The sequence below is a fragment of the Podarcis raffonei genome, chromosome 3 (genome assembly GCF_027172205.1).
Source record: "Podarcis raffonei isolate rPodRaf1 chromosome 3, rPodRaf1.pri, whole genome shotgun sequence".
NCBI classification, from domain to species: Eukaryota; Metazoa; Chordata; class Lepidosauria; order Squamata; family Lacertidae; genus Podarcis; species Podarcis raffonei.
This window is the reverse complement of record NC_070604.1, coordinates 45200520-45225480: the sequence shown is the minus strand read 5'-3', so window position 1 is coordinate 45225480 and position 24961 is coordinate 45200520. Positions and strand designations below refer to the sequence as shown.

The following is a 24961-nucleotide window of genomic DNA, read 5'->3' as shown; positions in this document are numbered from 1 at the left end:
TACTCAGAGTAGACTTATTGAAAATGCAGTCTCAGGCAGTGGAGGTAGAACACAACACTTGTGTCTAGTAGCCTTATCCTTAAACACCTTTTAAAGGCATCCAAATTGGTGGCTGTCACTGTTCCTTGAGGGAGTAAATTCCATAATTTAACTATGCTTTGTTTGAAGAAGTACTTTCTTTTGTCTGTCCTGAAACATTAAGCATTTGGCTTCATTGAATGTTCCTGTGTTCTTAATCTTATGCGAGAGGGAGAACAATTTTCTCTGCCTACTTTCCCCCACCCCATGCATTCTTTTCTACATCTCTGCCATGTCTCCTTTTACTTGCCTTTCCTTGAACTAAAAAGCCCCACCTGATGTAATCTTTCCTCACCCCCTTGATCTTTTTGGCTGCCTATCCAGCTCCACAGTATGCTTTTTGTAGGTGAGGTGATTACAACTCTACGCAGTATTCCAAGTGTGGTTGCACCATAGATTTGTATAATGGCATTATGATATTAGTACCAAGGACCTTTGTGTTAAGGCACTGTAGAACTGCTGATTGTCAGATAAGTTGGTACTGAGCAAGTGGATAGATAATCTGACCTGGTACAAGGCAGCCTTCTTGTGTTTAAATGATTAGTGGTTTCTTAATGATATAAAATGGGGAGAGGGCATGGTTCTGTTTTAAACACAGAACTGGGTATAGTGTGTGACATTTTCCTCTGTTAGAAGGAGAAGTTTGCTACCCAAATGCCTGTTCGAGGTAGTTGTTACTCTCCCCAGATGAGCAGACAAGTGATACATTGCATAGTTCTATTATAGAGATTAAGTTGGAGTTGATAGGAACATCATTTCTTGGAGGAAGAAAAGCAGTTTTCTTAGAAGCTTTCTGTGTGTTCAAGAGGCTGTGTTTGTTTGTTTGATTGATTGGTCTATGTGTGAACAGTGCACATGTGTTAAATTTATACAGAACAAATCAGCTTGTCTTGCAATAAGGTAGGTTTTTGAAAAAGGGATATTTGATTTTTATGAGCAGTTAAAGCGGTATTGTTTGGATCGTAAAGGGCTCTTTACAGAGGGAACTGGGATTGAGCAGAGGCTTGTCTGGAGTACAGAAGTGGAGGGGCATTTTTTTTACCCATCATCCTTTCCCCCTCCTACTACCTCTCATGCCTCTTTCCTCCACCCTTTGGATCAGATTTTCAAGGGGATGAAGGAGGTAAGGGGAGATCAGCAAAATATGCTACCTCACTTCCAGAGGAAGGAGAGTCCTTTGAGCCTTTATCTTTTGACCTAGGATAACATGTTCACAGCAATTGTAAATTGTGGTATAGAATCATGTTATGATGAATGGTTCACAACTTTTCTGTTGTGAATACCTTTAGCATTTTAAAAAAGGTTTCTGTTAGTATATAACAAAACAAAACCCACAAAAAACAAATTCAGAAATATACAGCAAGCATGTTTTTAAAATTACCCATAGAGCAAAGTACTTTATTGGGCTCATATCTATTATGCGTTCATGTTGGGATATTGCACTGTTATTTCTGCAGCACACAGTGGCTAAAACTGTACATTCAGTTATAGTGCAGAAAGGCCTTGCTACCGGATAAACAATTTGCAGTGAAACTGGGTATTGTTACCTGGTTCTAAAACAGTTCATAACAGATACTTGTTTTAAATGTAATTTTCAGTGATGGGCTGTAAACTTTTGATGTTAGGATACAGGGAACATATAGTGCTTCACATTGTTTCTTTTATGCTGCATAAATCAAGACATATTATTTGAGATGGTTCACAAGGCTGACATTAAGTTTCATCTTGCCTTAATATTTTTACCTCTTTTTCTTGAATATTAGCATATTAAAAACTTAACATCTGGTAGGTTTTCTGCAAACATTGCTAAGGGAAAATAGGTGATACTTCTGCAGGTAGAGTCAAGTATAATTGAGACGTGCTGGAGAATTGTAAATACAGTGGTGCCCTGCAAGACGAATGCCTCACAAGACGGAAAACCCGCTAGACGAAAGGGTTTTCTGTTTGCGATGCGCTTCGCAAGACGAATTTCCCTATGGGCTTGCTTTGCAAGACGAAAATGTCTTGCGAGTCTCACCATTTCCCCCCCGCTTCCCCCCCTTTTTCTAAGCCGCTAAGCTGCTAATAGCCTTTTAGCAGCTAAGCCGCTAAGCCTTTAATAGCCGCTAAGCCGCTAATAGCGCTAATCCGCTTAGCCGCTAATGGGGTTGCTTCGCAAGACGAAAAAACCGCTAGATGAAGAGAATCGCGGAACGGATTCTTTTTGTCTTGCGAGGCACCACTGTAACATCATGACACTATTCCATTTGTTCTGTGCACTGGACCTTATTTTATTATACCCCGCCTTTCCCCCTGATGAACCAAAGGACCAACAGTGAAATAATTAAGTCTCTAAAAATGTTTTCAGCAGATGACCAAACATCACTGTAGGTGCCTGTCTAATTGAAATAGGAACATTGTTAAAAAGTACTTGCTGAAACCATAGACTCTAGTTCTTTCCTTCTGAGGTGAATTTACTAAACTAGTTGAGTTTTTGCTTGCCTTTATAGAGAGACTTAGTGGAAGTGGGGGAAACTGAAGAGCTGGATTAATGTATTTACATTAAAGGAAATGCAATTGGATAAGTAAATGTCAGACCATATGGGTCCTGAGTAAAATGAAGCAAAAAACGGAAATAAGCCAGCAAATCTTTCACTCCTGAAATACTGAGAATTAAGTAGGAACTGTAAAGGACAGAACTATTTGCTTTAATTAGTTATTGTCTTGAATAACAAAACCAATACAAACAAAGACATCTAAAACTGAGAGTTGTATTTTAATTTAGACTCAAGATTAAAAAAAACAAGCTGGTTATAATCAATAACTTTGTAGTTTTAATATATTTTTAAATTGGCCACTAGATGGAGATATTGCCACAGGAATAATATTCTTAAGCGGTTTTGTTTTTTAAAAAAACATACTGCAGATATAATAACTTAAGTAATAAATCTAATACTTCAGGAATTTTCTTGTAACTGATTGTTGATTGTTGACCTTTGTTTTAATAACAAAGTGCAGTGTGGTCTTAAAATGCAAGCTATTGTTGAAGGTTCCCTAAAACATAGGGTGAGCCCTGTTGTATCAGACCAAGGGCTCCCCTCGTTCAGCATCTCATACCTATTGTATGAGATGTGCCTATGAGAAGCCTTCAAATGGGACATGAAGCCTTTCTCCCAGTCACTGGTATTCAGAGGTGTATTGTCTCTGAACCATGAGGTTCTGTTTAACTTCTCATAGCTAGTATCTTTCAACCCCATCTGTACTCTATGACTTTTCCAGATGCCCACTTAAAGCCATCTAAGCCGGTGACTGACATTACATCTTGTGAATCCCATAAGATAATCATGTGTTGATTGAATATGTTACTTCTTTGCCTGCCCTGATATTCTAGTCAGTAACACTAAGTGAAGAATCTTTCGTCTATTTGTTTGATAGCAAGTAAAGAGATGTGATCTCCCTTCCCCTCCCCACACCGCCAGGTTTTGGGTCGCTAAATTCTTTATAGTCCTTTCTTTGGTTGCTACAAATATTTGTGTTGGAGAAATGGAATACTTGCACCTGTTAATCAGTACAGTAATTGATGTTAAGCGGCTTCTGTGCAGGCTACTGATATGGATGAGTATTAGTAATGAGATTTTATCAGAATTCATGTTACAAGAATGGGAATCTTTTGATGGAGGTAATTCAAAGGAAGACAAAAAAACTGACATTCTGTAATATGCAAAAGCAGTCTTCCTTTTAGCTCAGGCACATTTATTTGCCTAATATTTTGAAACAGAAGAATAATGTTGGATTCTGGAAAAACTGTGGTTAGAAATACTGCTTAAAATGTGTCCAGTTACAGATCATAGCACTGCTGTGGGTGCTTGTTCTCTTTGCACATTATAGTGGAACAGGGAGGAGAATGGCAAAGGACAAAGAAAGACGTAGCTGGATATAGCTGCTGTGGCCAGGGTAATTTGAGGAAGTTTGAGTAAAACAGTTTGGAAGACCTAATGGGTTGGGATTGGGCACTGTAGCAGTCAACTGACCCCACTCTGAAGGGAGAACCTATCTGAGGGCTGACTGTGTCAGAAAAGAAATATTGGTGCTTTAAAATAGTCTCTGTAACTACAATTAATTTTTGTTTTTTAGGTGTTCATTGTACACATGGTTTCAATCGTACTGGTTTTCTTATCTGTGCCTTTCTGGTTGAGAAGTTGGACTGGAGGTAACTTTATACTTTTTTTAAATTTAAAAATGGATTGTCTGTAAACATTGCATTGTTTTATGGGTGGGCTGGTTGCTGTAATTTGTAGCTTAATCTATTATAGCACCCTTATCTTTTTAGTATACAAGTTTCAGGAATGCTGATGATAATATTAGATGATGTTTTCCAATATCTCCTTCATTATTGTGGCAAATGTGGAATAGTAGTTGATAGATTGTAGTATTGCCAGGGAGGAGTTAGTTGACTGCAACTTAAGAAGAAGGAAGTTTTTAATATTTGAAGTTTTATTCTGTTTTAGTGTTCTGTTGGGAGCCGCCCAGAGTGTCTGGGGAAACCCAGCCAGATGGGCATGGTATAAATAATAAAATTATTATAATTATTATTACTTCTACTACTACTACCACCCTATCCACCCTCCCCCTGCCTCTGCCTCCAGGAAAATGTGTCTTGAAATTAGGAGCTGATATGATTACAAAGTCCCCGCTGATAATAACTTGGATGTTACAGGTTTTCTAAGTAAGTGTGAGATTTTGGCCCTTTTATGTCATAAAGCGATACCAGCAGATGCGAGAGTGCTGCTACTGACATTCAGTAGGCACCTAGCAAGACTCCTGGAGGAATCCTTGTGAGTTGAGTGTGTGTAACTTTAACAACCAGTTTGGTCTGGTTTGGGTACATGATAATGATACATGGCAATATTACCTACAACTTATGTGCATTTCAATCTAGTATTATGACTTCTGAGGCCGTTTTGCATCATAACAAGAAACATATTTTCCTTTTTTTATTTAATTGTTTAAGAATTATATTGATACCCCCTTTTTCTGCAATGAAATGCTCAAATCAAGGTGGATAGTTTTCAGAGCTGCTCCCCTGTGCTCCCCTCCAATAATGCAGGCAGCTGGGTTTTATGCACCTCTGGTTGCTGCTCCTTTTGTCTTCCTCTTTGGCCCTCTTTCCAGCTGGATCAAAACACATACAAACAAGTTTTTTCTCACCCACAAAGGTGTAGGTCTAGCAGAAAGAAGAACTGTCTGGTGTCTACTGACAAACTGCCAGCCATATTAATTAAATTTGAAACAAACAATTCATTCTCTATCTCTTCCCCTTGCCTGAAGGTGGAAAACTGATACAATTGCCCCTTGAGGCAAGCTACAGGCAGTTTCAGGATTGCATCCAACACTTCTTTTTTGCTCATGCAGCAGACTGGGGGTTGGGGACCCTTTGGAGCAAATTTAGGGGGCACATGGGGAGAAGAGAGGAAGGAATAGTGCCACTGTGTGTGTGTGCAGAATGCTGCTCACATGGTACTGGATACAACCCTTAGTTTTTAAACATTTTGATCCTCTAAACACCATTGCATCCTTTAGCTCCTCTTTGAATCGTGATCTTTCATATACACATCTTGTTGAACTGGATTGTATCTTCTTTTAAGATACTCTGTTCTATGGGCTTCCATGGGCTTAAAGTTACCTAGTCTGCTGTTGATTTGCTTTGATGAAAAGTTTCAGTGGATTTTATGTGTACCATGTTTCTAGTTTTAATTTTCTAGCTTTATCTTTTAGCCCTTGGGTATGTTTGTTTTGCAGCTGTGAAAAGATTCTTCTGTTTATCAGAAAATTGTTTTTCTGTGGCTGTCCTCATAAGTTGTCCTAGTATTATTTGTGCACTGACAGGTTTTTAAGGTGTCACATTAATAATAGTGCCTTTAAACCAGAAACATAAAAAAGCTTAACAATACCAGGTCTTTTGCACTTGGCAACAACATCCAGTCCTTCCCCCCTAAAAACATGCATACAAATACCTTTATTTTAACACAGGAGCTTTTAGCCCAAGGTCTTGCGGAAAAGAGAGGTCTTTCACTAGAATATTAAGAGCAGGAATAATTTCACTCGTCCAAAATCACGTAAATGTTCTCATGCATTTAATTGCTAAAAAGCATGTATGTATCCTTTCCATGCTTTTACAGGATACTTTACAGTTTACAAAGTCTCTGAATAGGGCATAAGTTTGACAAAGAATGTTGGTGTTTACAAACTTTGCCAACAAATCCAGTGACAGCAAACTTCATACGCCATCTGACTGTGCAATTGTTATTCCTAAATCGATTTGGCAAGTCTACATACCACAATGTGTCACTTATTGAATGATTAGCGATAATGTATGTTACAGACTTTGCATTTTTGTATCTATCCTTGGAGCTGTGTGTTGGGAAATTCAGGGCAGATAAAAGAAAAGACACTTCTTTACTCAGTGCATAGTTAAAACTGTGGAATTCTCTGCCACAGGAGGCAGTGATAGCCCCAAAGTGGGATGGCTTTAAAAAAGGATTAGACAAATTCATGGAGGAGAGGGCTATTAAAGGCTACTAGCCATCATGGCTGTGGAGGCAGCAATGCTTCTGAATACCAGTTGCTGGAAACACAGGAGTGGGCACAAATCCTGCTTGCTGGTTTCCCATAGGCATCTGATCGGCCATTATGATAACAGGATGCTGGATTAGAGGGGCCATTGGCCTGATCCAGCAGGCTCCTCTTCTTCCTTTCTGTTACTTCATGAATCCTGAAGGTGGTTGTGACCCACTTCTTTTTGCCCTCTGTCCTTTTTCATTATTGATTTTGTTGCCAAATGGCTTGCTCTGAAGTTTAAAAGGATGATGTTTGTCTTGACCCTTGCTGTGGGATTTTGTGTGTTGAAAGCATCTTCAAGCACCTACTCTTTTTAGATGTAATAGATGCATGCAGTGGTGCTGTACCTTAAATAGCTAACAAGACAAATAAAATGGAAGCATTTAAATCAGGAGGTCTGATTATTTAAAATGGCTGCTTAAAATGAATTGGAACAAACAGATATGTTTACTCAGATATAAATATATATAGAAATGTAAGTAATATAATTACAACCAGTTAATTACTGTTTTGTGAACTGCCTAGGTATTTTTTCTTGAAATGAAATGTGGTATATACTTTTAATCACAATACTGTATTAAATGTACTTCGAGAAACAATAACCAGAAAAATAGTTTAGCTTTTCTAAATAGTAAATGTGAGCCATATATTTCTGGAATAAGTGCTGACAAAAACCCAAACAGCATTATTCCACCAGCAGGTTGATATTATCAGCAGCACATTGAGTTGTATTCCCAACTAAGTTATACTCTTTGAAATCTCTAGACATAAGTCAATACTAAGTTAAATCCATTCATTTTATTGGGTCTACTCATTGTGTCTTTGCTGGATACAACTCATTATGGACGCACATAATATACTTTTTTTTTTTGTGTGTGTGTGTGTGTGTGTTTGAGGAAAGGTCTTAGCACATCATGCTAGATAGCTTTCCTCTGGCAAATAGTTAACTAGTAATTACACTTGTTCATCTTGCCAAAGGCAAAACATTGTGGGCTAATGCAGCAGATTTAAAATACAGTTTACTAAAAATGGGGAGCAGGGAGAAACTATTAGGAGAATTTCCTTAATGTGACAATTATATAGAGTGGGTTCATTACCATTAGAAAAGTCCCCTTTGCTGCATTGTTCTTTAAAGCTAGCAGACATTATTTACTGGTGGAAAAATGTGTTCCTTGTAGAATAGTCCATCCACATCATCCCTTTAGCATATGAAGTAGAAAAGCTGTAGATACATAGTGACTTCTGAAATGAGTTTTAGAGCTAGTTTATGGAAAGGTTGTCCAGATAGAGAACTCTCCAGTTAAACAGTGGGAGTCTACTTCAGACTCTCCTTTAGCAATCAGCTTGATCTCCCCCAAGGCAGTTTTACTCCATGAAAGTACCAGGCTGTTTCTTAATACATGATAGGGCTGCCAAATGCCTATTATTTGTCATTTCCTGCATTTGCAGGGGGAAATGCAGTATTGAGGAAAACTGGGTATTTCGCCTAAGATGCAGACGTTAAAAGTAGCTAGCATCCACTGTTCCTCTTGCCACTTTTTTGCTCTCTTGGCGTATCAGTACTTGGCGTACTGAAATATGCACTTTTGCCAGGTACTTTTCTATGGGGAATGTCCTCTGAATTGCCTTGATCTTCGTTGAATATATGTCTGTGGACTCTCATAGGCTCAGTAAGGTATTGCCAAGACCCCAGGGTTTGGCCACAAGAACTCCTGTTCATCATTACAATAACTTGTATGGACTGTGGACCATAGAGTGTTCTGAGTTACAGTCCTGTAGGCTGAGGCTTGTCATAGGTTTGGAGACTTTCTGAATCTACCCTGCAGAAATGGGTGGCCAGCACTGAGCCTTGCTATGGCATTTCAGTCAGGCTTAGTTGGGAAGATTCCTTGCATTCTTTCTTCATTTTGCAACAGGGCTGTCATTTTGTCATCATAAGGAATGCACTTTTGTGTTTGAGGCTCTTTCTGAATACTTAATTATATGCTTACTTAACCTGAGCAGAATATTGATTAAATTTGATGGTGAACTATGGTGATACCTTGTTGGGGATCATAATGATTGGGGTTGCAGAAATGAAGCATTTAATGTGCTGAAATAATTCCCTGACAATTTCTGCTTTGTTGCAGCATTGAAGCAGCTGTGGCTATTTTTGCCCAAGCCAGACCACCTGGTATTTATAAAGGTGATTATTTGAAAGAACTCTTCCGTCGATATGGCGATGGAGTGGAGGCGCCGACCCCTCCCCCTTTGCCAGAGTGGTGCTTTGATGAAGATGAAGAAGAGGATGAGGATGATAACTGCAAACCAAGAACCCCTGAATCAGAAGCTGGGTCATCAACTTCATTTCCAGGCAAAAGAAGAAAAGAACACTTAAAGCTGGTAATGTTGTCCCAAGAGAGCTTAGCTGTATTTGAAGTTAGCTAAAACAAAGTTACTCTCTTGTGTTGATCAGAGTCTGATACACTCCCTTGGAATTGCAGAGATTTAGGAACCTGTTTTCGTGTTATTTGCTATACTAGGACAACAGAGTTGCTCATGAAATGTAAAAAGTAGAAGACACTGCATAGAGTGAAAACAGAATGGGCTGGGAAAATGGACAAGCAAGATGTTTGGGTTGCAGACACCAATGTTTTGGATTTAGCCACACTGCTTCTTTTAGGCAACTTCTAAAATGCATGGAGCTGGTGGTAGGATGAGTTCTAATGTTGACAGAAGGAAAGTTAAGTACCTCTGGGTGCATGCAAGACTTTCAGGTCCCAGCGTGTCGGGAGGAGTGGAGGCAGCAAGTGTGATAAAATTCTGGAAAGCAGGCAAAAGGGCTTTGAAATGGTTCCTTTTCTGCTTTGGTTGGTAGTCCTGTGTTTCCATCCTACTGTTCAATGCTTTATTTTCACTTCCTTTTCACCAACCACCAGAACTTCATTCAAAAGGCCCTGAATTCCATAATAAACCAATACAAACATTGATAGCTATTTGTATCTATTATCCTATGCAATTTCCTTAGGGTAGAAGTAGTTGCTTAATTTTGAAATGTTCTGGAATCTAAAAATTTTGCTACAGAATTAGCACTCTATTTTTGTGTTGGATAACTCTGGGGTGTAAGGGAAGAATAGTTCCAGTACAAGGAACCTGGATACAGAAGATGATGGAAACCCTTTTTGTTTTCTAAATTTGGGGTATAAAAGTTTAGAATTGTGTTTCTCTAGGGAGTTAGAGTCATGTAAATTCATAACTGGTAACTTAATGGCTTTTCTGTGAATAGTTTTTCTTTCATTGAGTAGAGCCGTGGGACTTTTAATTAGTGGATGGAAATTCACAACTGTGATGCTTTTCAGCTAGCCGCGAAATTGAAATTCTGAATGCTTAAATTAGTAAACAGATTGTACGTAACCTTATCTATTTTAGTTGACATGTCAAGCAGTTATGCGAACTTTTAAAAATAGATTTCTGTGACTAATGGTTTAGCTAAACACAAACTTTCTTTGCATGATGTGATTGCAGCAAATGGACTGTGTTTTGGTATTTGATTGGATAGGCTTTCACATTCTATATATTTTATCTGCTTGTTTTGCCATTCTTGGCATATTGGAAAATAATAGTGATGTTTATAATCTTAAACACCTGACTTTTGGCCAGCTGGTGAAGCAGCAGGTGCAGATGCTGTTGAGGACCATGTGCCTCTTGCCTCCCTTGCTGCAGGGCCATCGGTTCTGAATGGCTATTAAGAGGTGGGGTTTAGTAGTGGTTCATACTCAGCGGAAGGAGTTTTTTAACACCCAGAATTTTGAAAGTGATGCTATACTACAGATGTGTGCATTAATTTTTTTTTAAATTAAAAGTTTCTCTGGCATAGGGCAAACCTCCACAAGCATAACTAGAATGGTGGTGGCAATGGTAGTTTTCCCCATTATCCCTTCTTCAGAAAAGTGTGACCTGCCATCAACACATTAGGCTGCATCCTCTTTTATTCAGACTAAATTCTCATCTGTTAATTCAAAACCACAGTAGAGAAAGAGATGCAGCTCCATGACTGTCCCTCGTTTTATCACCTAGTCATTTGAAAAAAACCATAAAGCTAAATTGTGCGAATAAGCATATTAATAATTGAAGCAGAATTCAAAGATGAAGCGATTCGAGGGAGTAGAATAGTTTAATATGCATATTCATATAATTCAGTTTTACAGCTTTGGATGCACTCTCTTTGTCAAGGAGTGTAGGGAAGAAGAATTCTATTGAAAGCTTTAGCTTTGCCAGTAGCTGAATAGAGGAGGAGGCAGCACTGTATCTGACTGAACTATAGGAATGCAGAACTATGAGGAGAAGAGCTTGTCAGGTATCCTTTAGCATTTTGGTTGTTGAGGTCGCTAAAAAGCTACCATTAGCCGAATGTAAGAGTGGGGAACCTTTTTCTTGCTAAGGGGCCACATTCCCTCAGGTGTAATGTTTTTGGCACTGCATGCTAGTGGTGGGCAGAGCCACGGTTGGCAGTGGGCAAGGCCAGAGCCATTCATCACTGTTCATCACTCATACCTCTTGCACATACATGCCTCACCCCATCTGTTTGTCTGTTCACACACATATACCTCTCATTTGACACACACACACACAGAGAGAGAGAGAGAGAGAGAGAGAGTTTATCCTTATGTCCATTCACAGACACTTATCCAATCCAAACACCCACCCCCCGCTTAATTGAAAGCAGGCAGGTGACTGGGAGAACAATAGAGCCATCTCTCGGAAAATGACAAACAGCCGAGAAGAAGGCGGCTGGCCAGTTGGAAATGTGCTATGGGCCGCATTTAAAATTTGCCAGGCACATTTTACACCTGGCTACTGGCCACTTAGGACCAAGTGAAGATGCCTGGGTGCCAGGATAGCACCTGATATCTCCGCTACCTGGAGGTGCATGCCTTGAGATCATTGGACCTTGCCTGTTTTCACACACTAGCCACACAGTCTGTAGAAATATGTCAGTTATATTTTACCTGCACAATCAGAATGAATTTCAGGAACCAAAAAGTCATATTGAAAAACATGACTTTCAAGCCGTCTAGCCCCCAAATGTCAACTGTTTTGGTGACTGTAACCCTGGGTTAAGGGAGGCATTTGGCGCCTAACATATATCTGAGTTTCTAAGACTGGCAATGGGTCAGGTTTGACCCAAAGTAAGAAGGAGGTTCAACAGTTCCCCACACATAGCCTAAAGATTAAGGGCTGTCTGAACAAATTAATAGTCTGATAAATTTTGAACTTCACAAGATATACAGAGAAAATATTTAGTGGAAACATTCCAGGATGTAATACCTTGCATATCATTTCCAGTATCTAGCAGCCAGCTACAGGGAAGCTTTTCCATTGCTTCCCTAGACTTTCAGCACTGTTGGGTTGGTCAGTTCTCAAGAGTTGTTAATACATGATAACAAAACTGTAGCAGCTTCACTGGCTGATGTTTGAATTCTGTAAGGGCAAAATAGTTGAATTCTGATTGTAAAACACACTTCTGTGTGCTAGTTGATAACAGACAAATTAGGCTTAGAATACACTTTTTGCAGTTCAATCCCTATGAAAGCAAAAACTGAGAAGCATGTTTGTCTAATGTGAAATCTTGTGTGTTTTGAAGCTTAACTGTGCATAGCGTAGCTGAGCTTGCAGATGTAGAGATAATAGAAGATAGTGTGGCTTTTGGAGTGTGCAAAATATGGGTATCTTTGGTTGAAAAGGTCTTTTCCTGTTCTGAACTTCCTTTGTACAAACAGCTTTATAAGATAGGCATGGCAGAATAAATAGTATACATTTGTTCAGAAAGGTCACATGAAGCATGATGTGGTTTCTGAGCAGCATCAGAAAGAAAATCAATTTTAGATATCGCCCGGGTCCTGTGCTTGCTTTCCTGGTATGGATTTATTGTGCTTTTTTTTTTTTTAGGAGATGCAGGGCGGGTGAAAGCCTTGCAGATAGGTGCTTGTGAGGTGCTCCAGCCCACTCACAATGGTACACTTGGTGATGCCCTGCTTGGATCAGGGACACCTGGGTTCATATGATCTGCACAGCCATGGAGCTCAGTGGGTGACTTTGAGTAAATTGCTGTTGGGCTACAGCGGTGGTGTTTCGTGAAAAAAACACCAAGGTGTGCCCTATGGTACACCTTGAGCTGCCTTGAGGAAGGGCACAGTAAAAATGATACAAACACACACACACATACACACACATGGCACTGCATCAGGGGAACCTGGTTGGTTTGTTATCCTTGTTAAACAATATATATGAAGATATATTGATTTTGCTATTACCGTATTTTTTGCTCTATAAGACGCACCAGACCACAAGACGCACCTAGTTTTTGGAGGAGGAAAACAGAAAAAAAAAATTCTGAATCTCAGAAGCCAGAACAGCAAGAGGGATCACTGCGCAGGGAAAGCAGCAATCCCTCTTGCTGTTCTGGCTTCTGTGATAGCTGCGCAGCCTGCATTCGCTCCATAAGACGCACAAACATTTCCCCTTACTTTTTAGGAGGGAAAAAATGAGTCTTATAGAGCAAAAAATACGGTAATCAGTTGGCACATTTAAATCAATTATGCAATATCTACATCCTGAAGTTACCATATTTTTCCGTGTATAACACACACCCGGGTATAATACGCCCCCTATTTTTGGGGACAAAATTAACTCACCCGCCTGACCAACACTTCCTATTGCACGCGACAAAGAAGCTACCAATTGTCTCACTGCTTGCAGACGGCAGCTGCAAATCACCCCTCCATATTGCCGCAGCAGCGGCCAGTCGACAAAAACCCTTGCCACAGCAATGAATCACCCACACTACCGTTGCTGAAAGTCTCCTGCTCACGGCAGCAACCAATCCCTAGTCCCAACTCAGCACTATCCATGTATAAGATGGCCTCAATTTTAAAACATTATTTTAACATAAGAAACCCCATCGTCTTATCCATGGAAAACTACGGTACTTGGGAATGTTTGGTAGAGATCAGAGGTTGAATCTAAGACAAACTTAGAGCAGACACATTGAAATCAATGGACGTGACTAACTTTGGATTACATCATCCATGTAAAATTTAAAATTGCATCAGCAGAAATGTGATGCTGGACAAAAAATGGCAGTGTAATCTAATTTCTTAAATCTTACTTCAAATGTGAATTTGATCCCACTTAATGCTGAAATCTGGATAACCATATCATCGGATTTTCAGGCTGTTGTTTGTTGTATTCTAACTGTTTTGTTCTGTGTGTTTATTTTTAGGGTGCTGTGTTCTTGGAAGGAATATCAGTTAAGCATGTAACCCAAGTAACAACTCAACCAAAGTTAGGAGAGATACAACGGAAATGCCAGCAGTTTTGTGGCTGGAAAGGGTATGGAAACACATATTTGAAAAAAAAAGTTTGTATTCTGTAAACTAGAAATAAGTATGTCTGCTATACCTCTAACAATACTAGGTTTCTTAAAAAGATAAAAGTGAAATATTTCAGTACATGGCATCTTTAGATAATTGTTACCTCCTTTTTGAAGTGCCTAATTAAAAGATGCTGATTGCAAGATATTGAAATGGTATCAGAAGTTGCATGGAAAAAACTACCACAGATACCAATTGGGAACCACTGTTTTAGGGTGATGTTAGTCATACTCAGTGTAGAACCATTGAAATCAATGGACCGGTGGTGTACACTGAGTTTGACTTAGTTGGGTATCGCCTTCTGAGCATATACCAATTTTACTACGTCATTAATATTTTTGAATTTGCTTCAGAAACTCACAAGACCCTTTCAAAAGCTGTTGTCCCAGATGGGGGAGCCCAGTATCCAATTGCTCTGAAAGATTTAATGGGTGGATATTAGCTACAGCTCGTATACTAAAATCCTAAAGCAGCCATTTTGGCCACAAGACAGAAACATTTTGCATGCACTTCCTTCTTCCAAAAAAAGTGATTCCTGTTTGAAAGCCACTATTGCAGGAAAGCTGATTGCCAAGAAAGGCTGATTGTAGAGTGATGCTGCAAGATATTAATAAGGATTCTTTCCCCAAACTTTAGAACTGGATTCCCCGGGGCACAACCTGTTTCTATGGATGAGCAAAATATTAAACTCTTAGAGCAAAAGCCATACAAAGTAAGCTGGAAAGCAGATGGAACACGGTAAGTTGAAATTTCTTTATAAATTAGTGTTCCAAACACAAATTATGAATTGTTCTGACATGCCACCTTTTTGATATGTGTGATGCATGTCCTTGTGTGTGGTTTTTTTTTTAATGGGGTGTGCTTTTTTTGCTGCACAGCCTTACATCTTAGTGAATTAGAAATTGTTAACAATACTGCTGCTAAAACTTCATTAGGATGACTTTCAGCTTGCTCATTCTGCAGGAGGCCCAACCCAACCGGTCTTCCCATAGTTTTAATTTATTGTTTTAACTGATTTTGCAATGCTTTGCAGTATATATATTCGTCAGACATATTATGTAATACTACTCATAGTACAAAAGCATTTATAACTGATTGAACAAATGCCTACCAAATGAGAAGCAGAAAGAAATATTAGCAAACTTGTAATTAAAAAAGCTATTTTAATTTATATGCTTTGGCTTTTGTTGGGATTCTTTAATGGTACTTATAGTTTATGCAAGGAGACAGTATACTGTTTGCTTAGACTTACTTATACAGGGTGAGTCTTTTAAAAGAGGCTCCATGGAACATGTGTACTCTGTATCCACAGGGCCTCTTTTAAAGGACTCACCCTGTGCATTAAAAAGATTTGTGCATACCCCCCCCCGGCTGTCAATTCTATTCTTGTGCTAACCTTGGGTGTAAACTATTTAAATCTTTACAATACTGTAATGAATTATGTGTTTCCTCCGCTCTCCTGCTGTGTTACGCTGAGGAAGATGTGGTCTTCTTCAAGACTCTGTTGCCTTGTTTTTACCTGCTGCATTTGCCATATGTCCCTGTCATTTGTTATTGCCTACTCTGTACAGTGGTACCTCGGGTCAAGTACTTAATTCGTTCTGGAGGTCCGTTCTTAACCTGAAACTGTTCTTAACCTGAAGCACCACTTTAGCTAATGGGGCCTCCTGCTGCTGCTGCGCCGCCAGAGCACGATTTCTGTTCTCATCCTGGAGCAAAGTTCTTAACCTGAAGCACTATTTCTGGATTAGCGGAGTATGTAACCTGAAGCGTATGTAACCTGAGGTACCACTGTATACCCAAAGTTTGCTCTTTCAGACAGTTAGCATTGCCTCCTAGGCATGGTTTCCTTTGGCTTTGGGTGCAATCTAACGCGCAATTTTTCTATTAGAGAGGTTAAGAAATGTATGTACGTACTCTAGTTTGAGAGTTTCTAGAGTATGAAAATACATAGACATGCAACATCAGAACAAGTGTGCTCTCTCTTTTTGCCACTCTTAAGCCACAAATAGACTTGCTGGACCACCTGGTAGTCATGTGAGCTTTCTCTGAATTTGTTCGTAGTAAATAATGATTTTTAACTAGATCTTGTTGGCTGGAGTTGTTGGTTATTGGGCGATAGTTAAGTCACCTTTGGTTACTGTGTTCTCCTACCAAGACTTTCATTCATGTTCCTAAAAACTGGAAGCTTTGCATATGCTGGGTGATGGGGGAAAACTGAGACTGCATTTTCTGACAAGGTGAATTGATTGCTGCCATGCAGATTTCCTGTTTACCACTGAATATGGTTATTGGCACACAATATTTTTGGTAGTCTTAAAGACCACATCATTGTGCAGAGAAAACAAAGGACCAGTTTTTCTGGCCAGCTCATGTTAATGCCACTTACTAGCATAGTCAGATAAGAACCAAGTACACCAGGACTTAAAGATTCTATACTTTTGTATTCACAACTACGCTAGAAAACAGTGCACACCATCCATCTCCCCATTATTCCTCATGGTAATATGGAGAACTGGAAAGTGAAATGCAGTAGCACACATTGACATACTGCATTATTTTGGACATGTAGTATCTACTCAGGCTAGCTCCTGGAGTTACTAGGTATTGTCTTCTCTGTTACTGGGAAAAATGTACCTGGCTTTGATGATCAGCTTTCATTTCTGCTACACCTGTCTCAACACACTATGCACAACTTTTCACCTTGAGCAAAGATGCTAAACTGTGGAATCCCTTCTTAATAATTCTATAGACTGTGTGTCTGCTTTGTTTACACATTTCTAATAATAATGATGATGATGACGACGACAAAAAGCCCAGCACACCAAAGCACACACAGGATAGTACTTTGACTTACAGGTCTGCTTCCTTCCCTACTGGGTTTGAAGATTTGCAGTAGTAGTCACAAACGTTAATCTAGAAACATCGTCCTGAAATCCAAATAAGATTAAGGGTGGTACACAAATGTTTTAAATTAATAAATAAATATCAGGGATGTGGGACTTGTGCTTTCACACATACTGGAAATCTTTGAGTTGGAGAAGGCAATCCCTTTATAACTACGAATATATTCATTCTTGCAGAATACATGCTGCACTTAACTAAAATATACAAACATGCTTTAATCACACTGTGCTTACATATTTATGTTTAATTCATCTGCGTATATCCTCTTGTTTTCTGGCACGGAGCTCAGGGGAAAAGAACTTACTCTGATACAATTTCAATGTCTGAACAATTTAGGTTTTAAAACTTTGCCTCTAAACGTTCCATGAAATGAATTGTATAATGAATTTACTGAAATAGATTTTTATTAAGCTGCTGCTGTCTCTGAAATGTTTTTATGCTAATATATTCATGAGAAAGAGATCTAAAAGGCAAACTAATTTTTTTCTATTACACAAATTATTCTTGTGGTCCTGATATGGGGTATAATATTATAGGTTAGGAGTAGCTAAGGGAAGTATGGTTTTACAAATGTACCCAATTTGGAAGGATGAGGTTATTGAAATTGAAATTGTATGAATAAGATAATTATCACAATATGGTGAGGCGGGTTCTATACTTGCTGCTGCGATTGGCTTTTGTAATGAAAAGTATAATTAGGCCAGGTGGTTAATGGTTCGCTTCAATCCCTAGATACGTATCTCATTAATAATGTTTGTAGCAGATGTTTGTTCTAATGAGTGGAGGTGAATGCTCAGGCTGGAATAGTGTGGGGAGGTAATGAGACACCCATCTTTGCGAGACTCATACAACTACTGAGAATATTACAAAAGGGTTTGGGTTGTTTATGAAATAGATAGCAATAGTGAAAAATGCAGTTCTAAATTTTATGATTAGGAAATTTGTTAGCCAACAAAAACTGTTAACTGATGGGTTTTTTTAGGCAAATTCGATAATTTTGTTTTTGAGATAACACATGTAATTTTTTGAAATGATTCTGAGAGATAGACAGATGAGTATTCTTTAGGTTGAGGGAATTGTTTTCAATAAAACATTCAACATAAACTGTTATGGGAAATGGCTATTATATTTTAATAACCAGTGCATGCTAGCTGCCATGTAAAAAACAGCATTATTCAAAAATTGTTCTGAATGTGACTAGGCAACCTCAGTCTGTCTTTCCTTACAGCCACAGTTTGAAACCAATTGTTCAAATCAAATCTTTGCAACTTTTGTGTATTCATTTTGTATGTTGTTGTTGTTTAGTCGTTTAGTCGTGTCCGACTCTTCGTGACCCCATGGACCAGAGCACGCCAGGCACCTCTGTCTTTCACTGCCTCCCGCAGTTTGGACAGACTCATGTTTGTAGCTTCGAGAACACTGTCCAACCATCTCGTCCTCTGTCGCCCCCTTCTCCTTGTGCCCTCCATCTTTCCCAGCATCAGTGTCTTCTCCAGGGAGTCTTCTCTTCTCATGAGGTGGCCAAAGTACTGGAGCCTCAGCTTCACGATCTGTTCTTCCAGTGAGCACTCAGGGCTGATTTCCTTAAGAATGGATGCGTTTGATCTTCTTGCAGTCCATGGGACTCTCAAGAGTCTTCTCCAGCACCATAATTCAAAAGCATCAATTCTTCGGCGATCAGCCTTCTTTATGGTCCAGCTCTCACTTCCATACATCACTACTGGGAAAACCATGGCTTTAACTATACGGACCTTTGTTGGCAAGGTGACGTCTCTACTTCTCAAGATGCTGTCTAGGCCTGTCATTGCCCTTCTCCCAAGAAGCAGGCGTCTTTTAATTTCGTGGCTGCTGTCACCATCTGCAGTGATCATGGAGCCCAAGAAAGTAAAATCTCTCACTGCCTCCATTTCTTCACCTTCTATTTGCCAGGAGGTGATGGGACCAGTGGCCATGATCTTCGTTTTTTTGGTGTTGAGCCTCAGACCATATTTTGCGCTCTCCTCTTTCACCCTCATTAAAAGGTTCTTTAATTCCTCCTCACTTTCTGCCATCAAGGTTGTGTCATCTGCATATCTGAGGTTGTTGATATTTCTTCCGGCAATCTTAATTCCAGCTTGGGATTCATCCAGCCCAGCCTTTCGCATGATGTATTCTGCATATAAATTAAATAAGCAGGGAGATAAAATACAGCCTTGTCGTACTCCTTTCCCAATTTTGAACCAATCAGTTGTTCCATATCCAGTTCTAACTGTAGCTTCTTGTCCCACATAGAGATTTCTCAGGAGACAGATGAGGTGATCAGGCACTCCCATTTCTTTAAGAACTTGCCATAGTTTGCTGTGGTCGACACAGTCAAAGGCTTTTGCATAGTCAATGAAGCAGAAGTAGATGTCTTTCTGGAACTCTCTAGCTTTCTCCATAATCCAGCGCATGTTTGCAATTTGGTCTCTGGTTCCTCTGCCTCTTCTAAATCCAGCTTGCACTTCTGGGAGTTCTCGATCCACATACTGTTTGAGCCTTCCTTGTAGAATTTTAAGCATAACCTTGCTAGCGTGTGAAATGAGTGCAATTGTGCGGTAGTTGGAGCATTCTTTGGCACTGCCCTTCTTTGGGACTGGGATGTAGACTGATCTTCTCCAATCTTCTGGCCACTGCTGAGTTTTCCAAATTTGCTGGCGTATTGAGTGTAGCACCTTAACAGCATCATCTTTTAAAATTTTAAATAGTTCAGCTGGAATACCGTCACTTCCACTGGCCTTGTTATTTGCAATGCTTTCTAAGGCCCATTTGACTTCACTTTCCAGGATTTCTGGCTCAAGGTCAGCAACCACACTACCTGGGGTGTACGAGACATCCATATCCATTTTGTATACAAACAGTTAAATAGGAAATCACATTGCTTGCACAGTTTTGCCAAACACATAGAATTTTCATAGATTAGTAAACTCAGTGAATAAGGTAGTATTTGTTTCTTGGAATAAAATGAATACTGGAGCACGTTAGGTAAGAGAAGTCTTTTCTTATCCATGCTGTTGATGAAATTTGGTTTCTGTAGATTCATATTGTAACTGCATCCCTGAGGGTGCAGTGCTTCTGTGTGGCTTGGAAGGTAACTGGTTATAATATTTTAACGAAGGTGGTGATTGCAAGGTAGCACAAAGCAGATTGGTAATAGGGTATGGCAGATTAGGCAGAACTGTAGAAATACCAGGCAGTTCCTATTTCTGGCATCCCTGACAATACTGTCTGTGCATCTTAGACTGTGTGTGTGTGTGTTTAGTAATAAATCCCCTAAAAATCCCCTTAAAAATCTTAAGTCCCTTACAGAGAAGGAAAGATAAGGCAAGCTCACATTCTTACAGACACAATACAAAACTTGGAAAGGCATGGGGAGGAAAGAGGAAAGCAAGAAGATTTAAGCAAGACTTTTTGAGATAATGCAATCCGAGTGGTATCATCTCATCTGAACCAGTGAGCCTCCCTGCTTTTAAGTACACTTACAGGACTCTTTGACATAACTGGCAATAGATAGTTAACCAGTGGATGTGTTGGCTTAAGACCACCCAAGGACAACTGGGGAGCCTTCTAATTTCCCTTGCTTTCACATTAGAGTAAGCAGGTTCATTTTGGAGCTAAAATGATCCTGACTTTTCTTGGCTTTGAAATAGTTTCTTATTCAGATTGTTTTTGATGTATTCTACTGTCCCTATTAAGGGACGCGGGTGGCGCTGTGGATAAAAGCCTCAGCGCCTAGGGCTTGCCGATCGAAAGGTCGGCGGTTCGAATCCCCGCGGCGGGGTGCGCTCCCGTTGCTCGGTCCCAGCGCCTGCCAACCTAGCAGTTCGAAAGCACCCCCGGGTGCAAGTAGATAAATAGGGACCGCTTACTGGCGGGAAGGTAAACGGCGTTTCCGTGTGCAGCTCTGGCTCGCCAGAGCAGCGATGTCACACTGGCCACGTGACCCGGAAGTGTCTCCGGACAGCGCTGGCCCCCGGCCTCTTAAGTGAGATGGGCGCACAACCCTAGAGTCTGTCAAGACTGGCCCGTACAGGCAGGGGTACCTTTACCTTTACCTTTACTGTCCCTATTTAGTTTAAATGTGCTGTTTACTCAGGCATACCTTCCAGGGACCCATGCCAAAAGTGGACAGGGTCAAGATTTTGATTTTCATCAAAATGAAATGATAATTAATAATGAGTATACTAAACTTGTGGTATGGAAGGTAATCTCCCCCCTCCCACTGCCAGTATTTAGATGTGACTAGTTTTATACGTTCAGAAGTTGTTTTTAAATTGCTTGAGTTGTGGCATTAGCAAGACTATGCAGCTCACCATGATTAAATGATACTTTTTAAATGTACGAAACATCATAAATCAAACCCCCTCACGCTTTTAGATGGGACTGACAGTCATAAGAAATCCTCCGCAGCTCACCAAGATTTAATGATTATTATTATTTAAGTGACATTGGTGAAGTTGTTTAAATTTATCTCCAATTTATTAAGTCGCTTTCAGGTTCTGACTAGGAACTTTGGAAGCAAGAGGTGAGCGGAGTACCGATTCTGATGGTGTCCAAACCCTCCATAAAACAACTCTCATCTCTAGTGAAGGTTTCCAAGAGCAATGGAAGTTGTTGACCAGAAAAGGCAGGAAACCCAAGTGGCACAGAACACTTGATGAGTGGTTGTTTTGTGTTTCTCTTTTCTTCTGTCACTACTGAAAGCTCTCACCATCATCTGGCCTTGGAGTGCTTGACCGATGCTCAGGAAACATTGGACACTTCCAAAGCTTGTGGATCTCCTCTGATGTTTCTTGTTATATCCAGTGCTTCCTGATCTCTTCCAGTTTGTTTATTTATTATTCTGTTTATGAATTGCTTCCCATAAAATATATTGAAACTGATTGAGCTTTCAGTGCCCTGCCTACTTTCAGGCCAACAAATATTGGACAAGCATTGGAGGAAATCAAGAAGCATCTCTGATGTATGTTTAGTGCTGTTTGAAGACACATTCCCGGGCCTGTTTGAACACCATCAAAAAAAGACAGTGGAGGTCCCTGAGGAGGGCCAGAACTTGAGGACTGATGGGACAGTCCAAAAAGTTTCATAGGTTTGATCCAGATTCTTTGCCTCTGGCTTAAATGTCCATATCTGATGGGTTTTGGAGATCTTTGGGGTGGTGGTGGGGAGGAACCAAGCTTTTAGATCACTTGAATAGATGTTTCAGTTGCAAAAGTTAGTTTTGTTAAAGTCTGTTCATAATTATGTAGTGCTTTTTACATTTAGTACTTAAAACAAACCAATACTTTCTTTTTCCCTGGAGGTCTTTATTCCCATAACTGAAGGAGAAAGGAAGTTTGAAGTTTGGATTGCATTTATGCATAGCCTTTATTTTATGTACTGCATTTCATGTAAGCTGCCCAGATGGTTACTGCTGATTCCAAGTTCATTTGAGTATCCTGCTGTGGAGTAAATGCTTAGTTATAAAGAACAAACATTTACTAAAAAATAATCATTCTTGATTTTGTCCCACATGAAGTGGTACATACTTTTTGGAATTGGATGGAATTGAATTATTACCTTTTTATGGATTGTTGTAAGAGTTCCTTGAGGCTTATGAGCAGCACTGTTAATCAGCCAGTCTGAAAATGGAATAACCAATACAATAATGTGCTGTACATGCTCATTCGATTATTTACAAAGATACAGTACATCAAAATGCTAATTATCTTGTTTGTGTTGTGAATAATAATCTTGTAGTCCTTTTGTCTTAGAGTACTCTAATTAGATCAAGATAAATGGGATTCTTGTTTGTACGCAATGTTCAAGTTGCATAAGTGTAGACGACTATTTAATTTCATATTGTAGAACATTGAGAAAGGGATACTAAGCTTAGTATTCAAGAACCATCCAACCCTTAAGTGGAAGAGAAGCCAAGTGAAAGCCATCCTCCTAGATCAGTGCTTCGCAAACTTGGGTCTCCAGCTGTTTTTGGACTACAGCTCCCATAATTCCTAAGCTAGCAAGACAAGTGCTCAGGGAAGATGGGAATTGTACTCTGAAAACAGCTGGCGACCCAAGTTTGGGAAACAATGTCCTCAACTAAGAAACATAAAAGTACCGCAATGTTTATGGGTATGTTTATGGAGAGCCAGTGTGGTGTAGTGGTTAAGAGCGGTGGACTCGTAATCTGGGGAACCGGGTTTGATTCCCCGCTCCTCCACATGCAGCTGCTGGGTGACCTTGGGCTAGTCACACTTCTGTGAAGTCTCTCAGCCTCCTTCACCTCACAGAGTGTTTGTTGTGGGGGAGGAAGGGAAAGGAGATTGTTAGCCGCTTTGAGACTCCTTAGGGTAGTGATAAAGCGGGATATCAAATCCAAACTCTTCTATGTACCATAGCTTGTGATTTTGGGGGAATTAGCTCCCTTTACTACCTGGGGGCCATCAGGTACATCATCATCAAATTTATATATTGCCCTTCATCTGAAAATCACAGGGTGGTTCACAACATAAAAAAGCAAAATTAGAACACAAAATACATTTTAAAAAACTCAAAACCTGCTCCCACAAACATATTTAAAAGGACATAGTGCTTGTATTTGGGCCTGGAAACTAATTGTCATCCAGTGCAGTTGGACCAGAATCGGTGTAATATGCTCAAATTGTCTTGCCCTGGTGAGCAACCTGGTTGCCAAATTCTGCACCAAACGATCTTCAGAGGCTGCCCAAAGTATTACATATTGCATTAATCTAACCTAAAGGTTACAAGAGCATAGATGACAGAAGTTAGGCTATCCCTGTGATGACAGAAGTTAGGCTAACCCTGTCCTGATAGGGGTGCAACTGGGCCATCATCTGAAGCTGATGGATCCTTACTAACTGAAACTCATCCAACACAACAGGACTCGACTGTCCTCTGGACACCCATTGAGATTCATCTGCTGTAACAGTGGAGTCAAGATCCCAGTGGAAGCAAGCAATTTTATCTTCCAAATGCTCTGCAAATAAGTCACAGTGAGCTATTGTCAGTTCTGCCACCTCCTTCAGGCCATGATGTAAGAGGCCCCATACTATCCAGAAAAGCTCTGCTGGACAACACAGTGAGGATGCAATAGAGGCAGCAAAGTATGCCCTCTGCTGCCTTCACCGCCACTAGGTAGGCTTGATTATGAGCCTTCACAAGTGTTTGAAAGCATTTGACCAGAGTTTTCCACCACTCTCATTTGAGCTGTCTCCCAGCTTGTTTCTTTGCCATAAGATCTGAAGTATACTAGGGAGCCCAGCAGGCTCCACAAAGTGGGAGAAGGGTGCTCTGGGATGTTTGTTTCAATGGCCCATGCCATTTGGACGTTCCAGAGGTCAGCTAGGTCTTTGACAGTCATACCAGCCGGAAAGCCCATTTGAAAGCCCATTGGATCCATCAGCCTCTGAGGGTGAACCAGCCCTGATGCTGCACTGACTACCCAGTTTGAGGGAGAACAGAGGGAATAGAATCCTCCCCAACCCCAGAAAAGGACATTCTGTTGACAAATAGAACTTATAGTTGTAAGTAGTCATTTGCTATATTTCATTATCTTTTTTTTAAAAACCTGCATTTTTTTGGAACTTTTTTGGCGGTAGGTATACATCATCTGAATGTTGAGCTTTATTTTAATAGCATCAGTAGATGGCAGTAAATCATGACTGATTTTTATCCTTCCAAGATGACAGATTTATTTCCAGGGATCCTACCACCTAATGACAAATTCAGCTAACTTGACTGTTTATTAGAAACCAAAGAACTATTTTGGGCTTGCCAAAGGGCTTGGATATACCCAGGGGAATATTTGACTTTTCTTTTGTTGTGCCACTTCACAAACTGCTTTTGAAAGGCTTCATTGCAGGCATGGAGAGTTTGCTGTTTGAGGAACATGAGCCCAATGTTCTTTGTGATATGCAAAACAAGTAACACACTTTTTTGGATTCTGT

General features: G+C 40.0%; 2 protein-coding genes across 4 annotated transcripts in view; both read left to right on the top strand.

The window, feature by feature from the left end:
* The window catches only part of LOC128410331 (BLOC-1-related complex subunit 6-like), a 212799-nt gene that overhangs the window by 18760 nt on the left and 169078 nt on the right, over window positions 1–24961 (top strand). The gene's annotated exons all lie outside the window — the stretch shown is intronic.
* The window catches only part of RNGTT (RNA guanylyltransferase and 5'-phosphatase), a 116473-nt gene that overhangs the window by 3968 nt on the left and 87544 nt on the right, over window positions 1–24961 (top strand). For all 3 annotated transcript variants that reach the window (XM_053381442.1, XM_053381441.1, XM_053381443.1), the window contains 4 exons: window positions 4192–4267; window positions 8805–9057; window positions 13937–14046; window positions 14724–14825. In XM_053381442.1, coding sequence (XP_053237417.1) covers window positions 4192–4267; window positions 8805–9057; window positions 13937–14046; window positions 14724–14825 — 541 coding nt within the window. The remainder of the gene's footprint in view (window positions 1–4191; window positions 4268–8804; window positions 9058–13936; window positions 14047–14723; window positions 14826–24961) is intronic.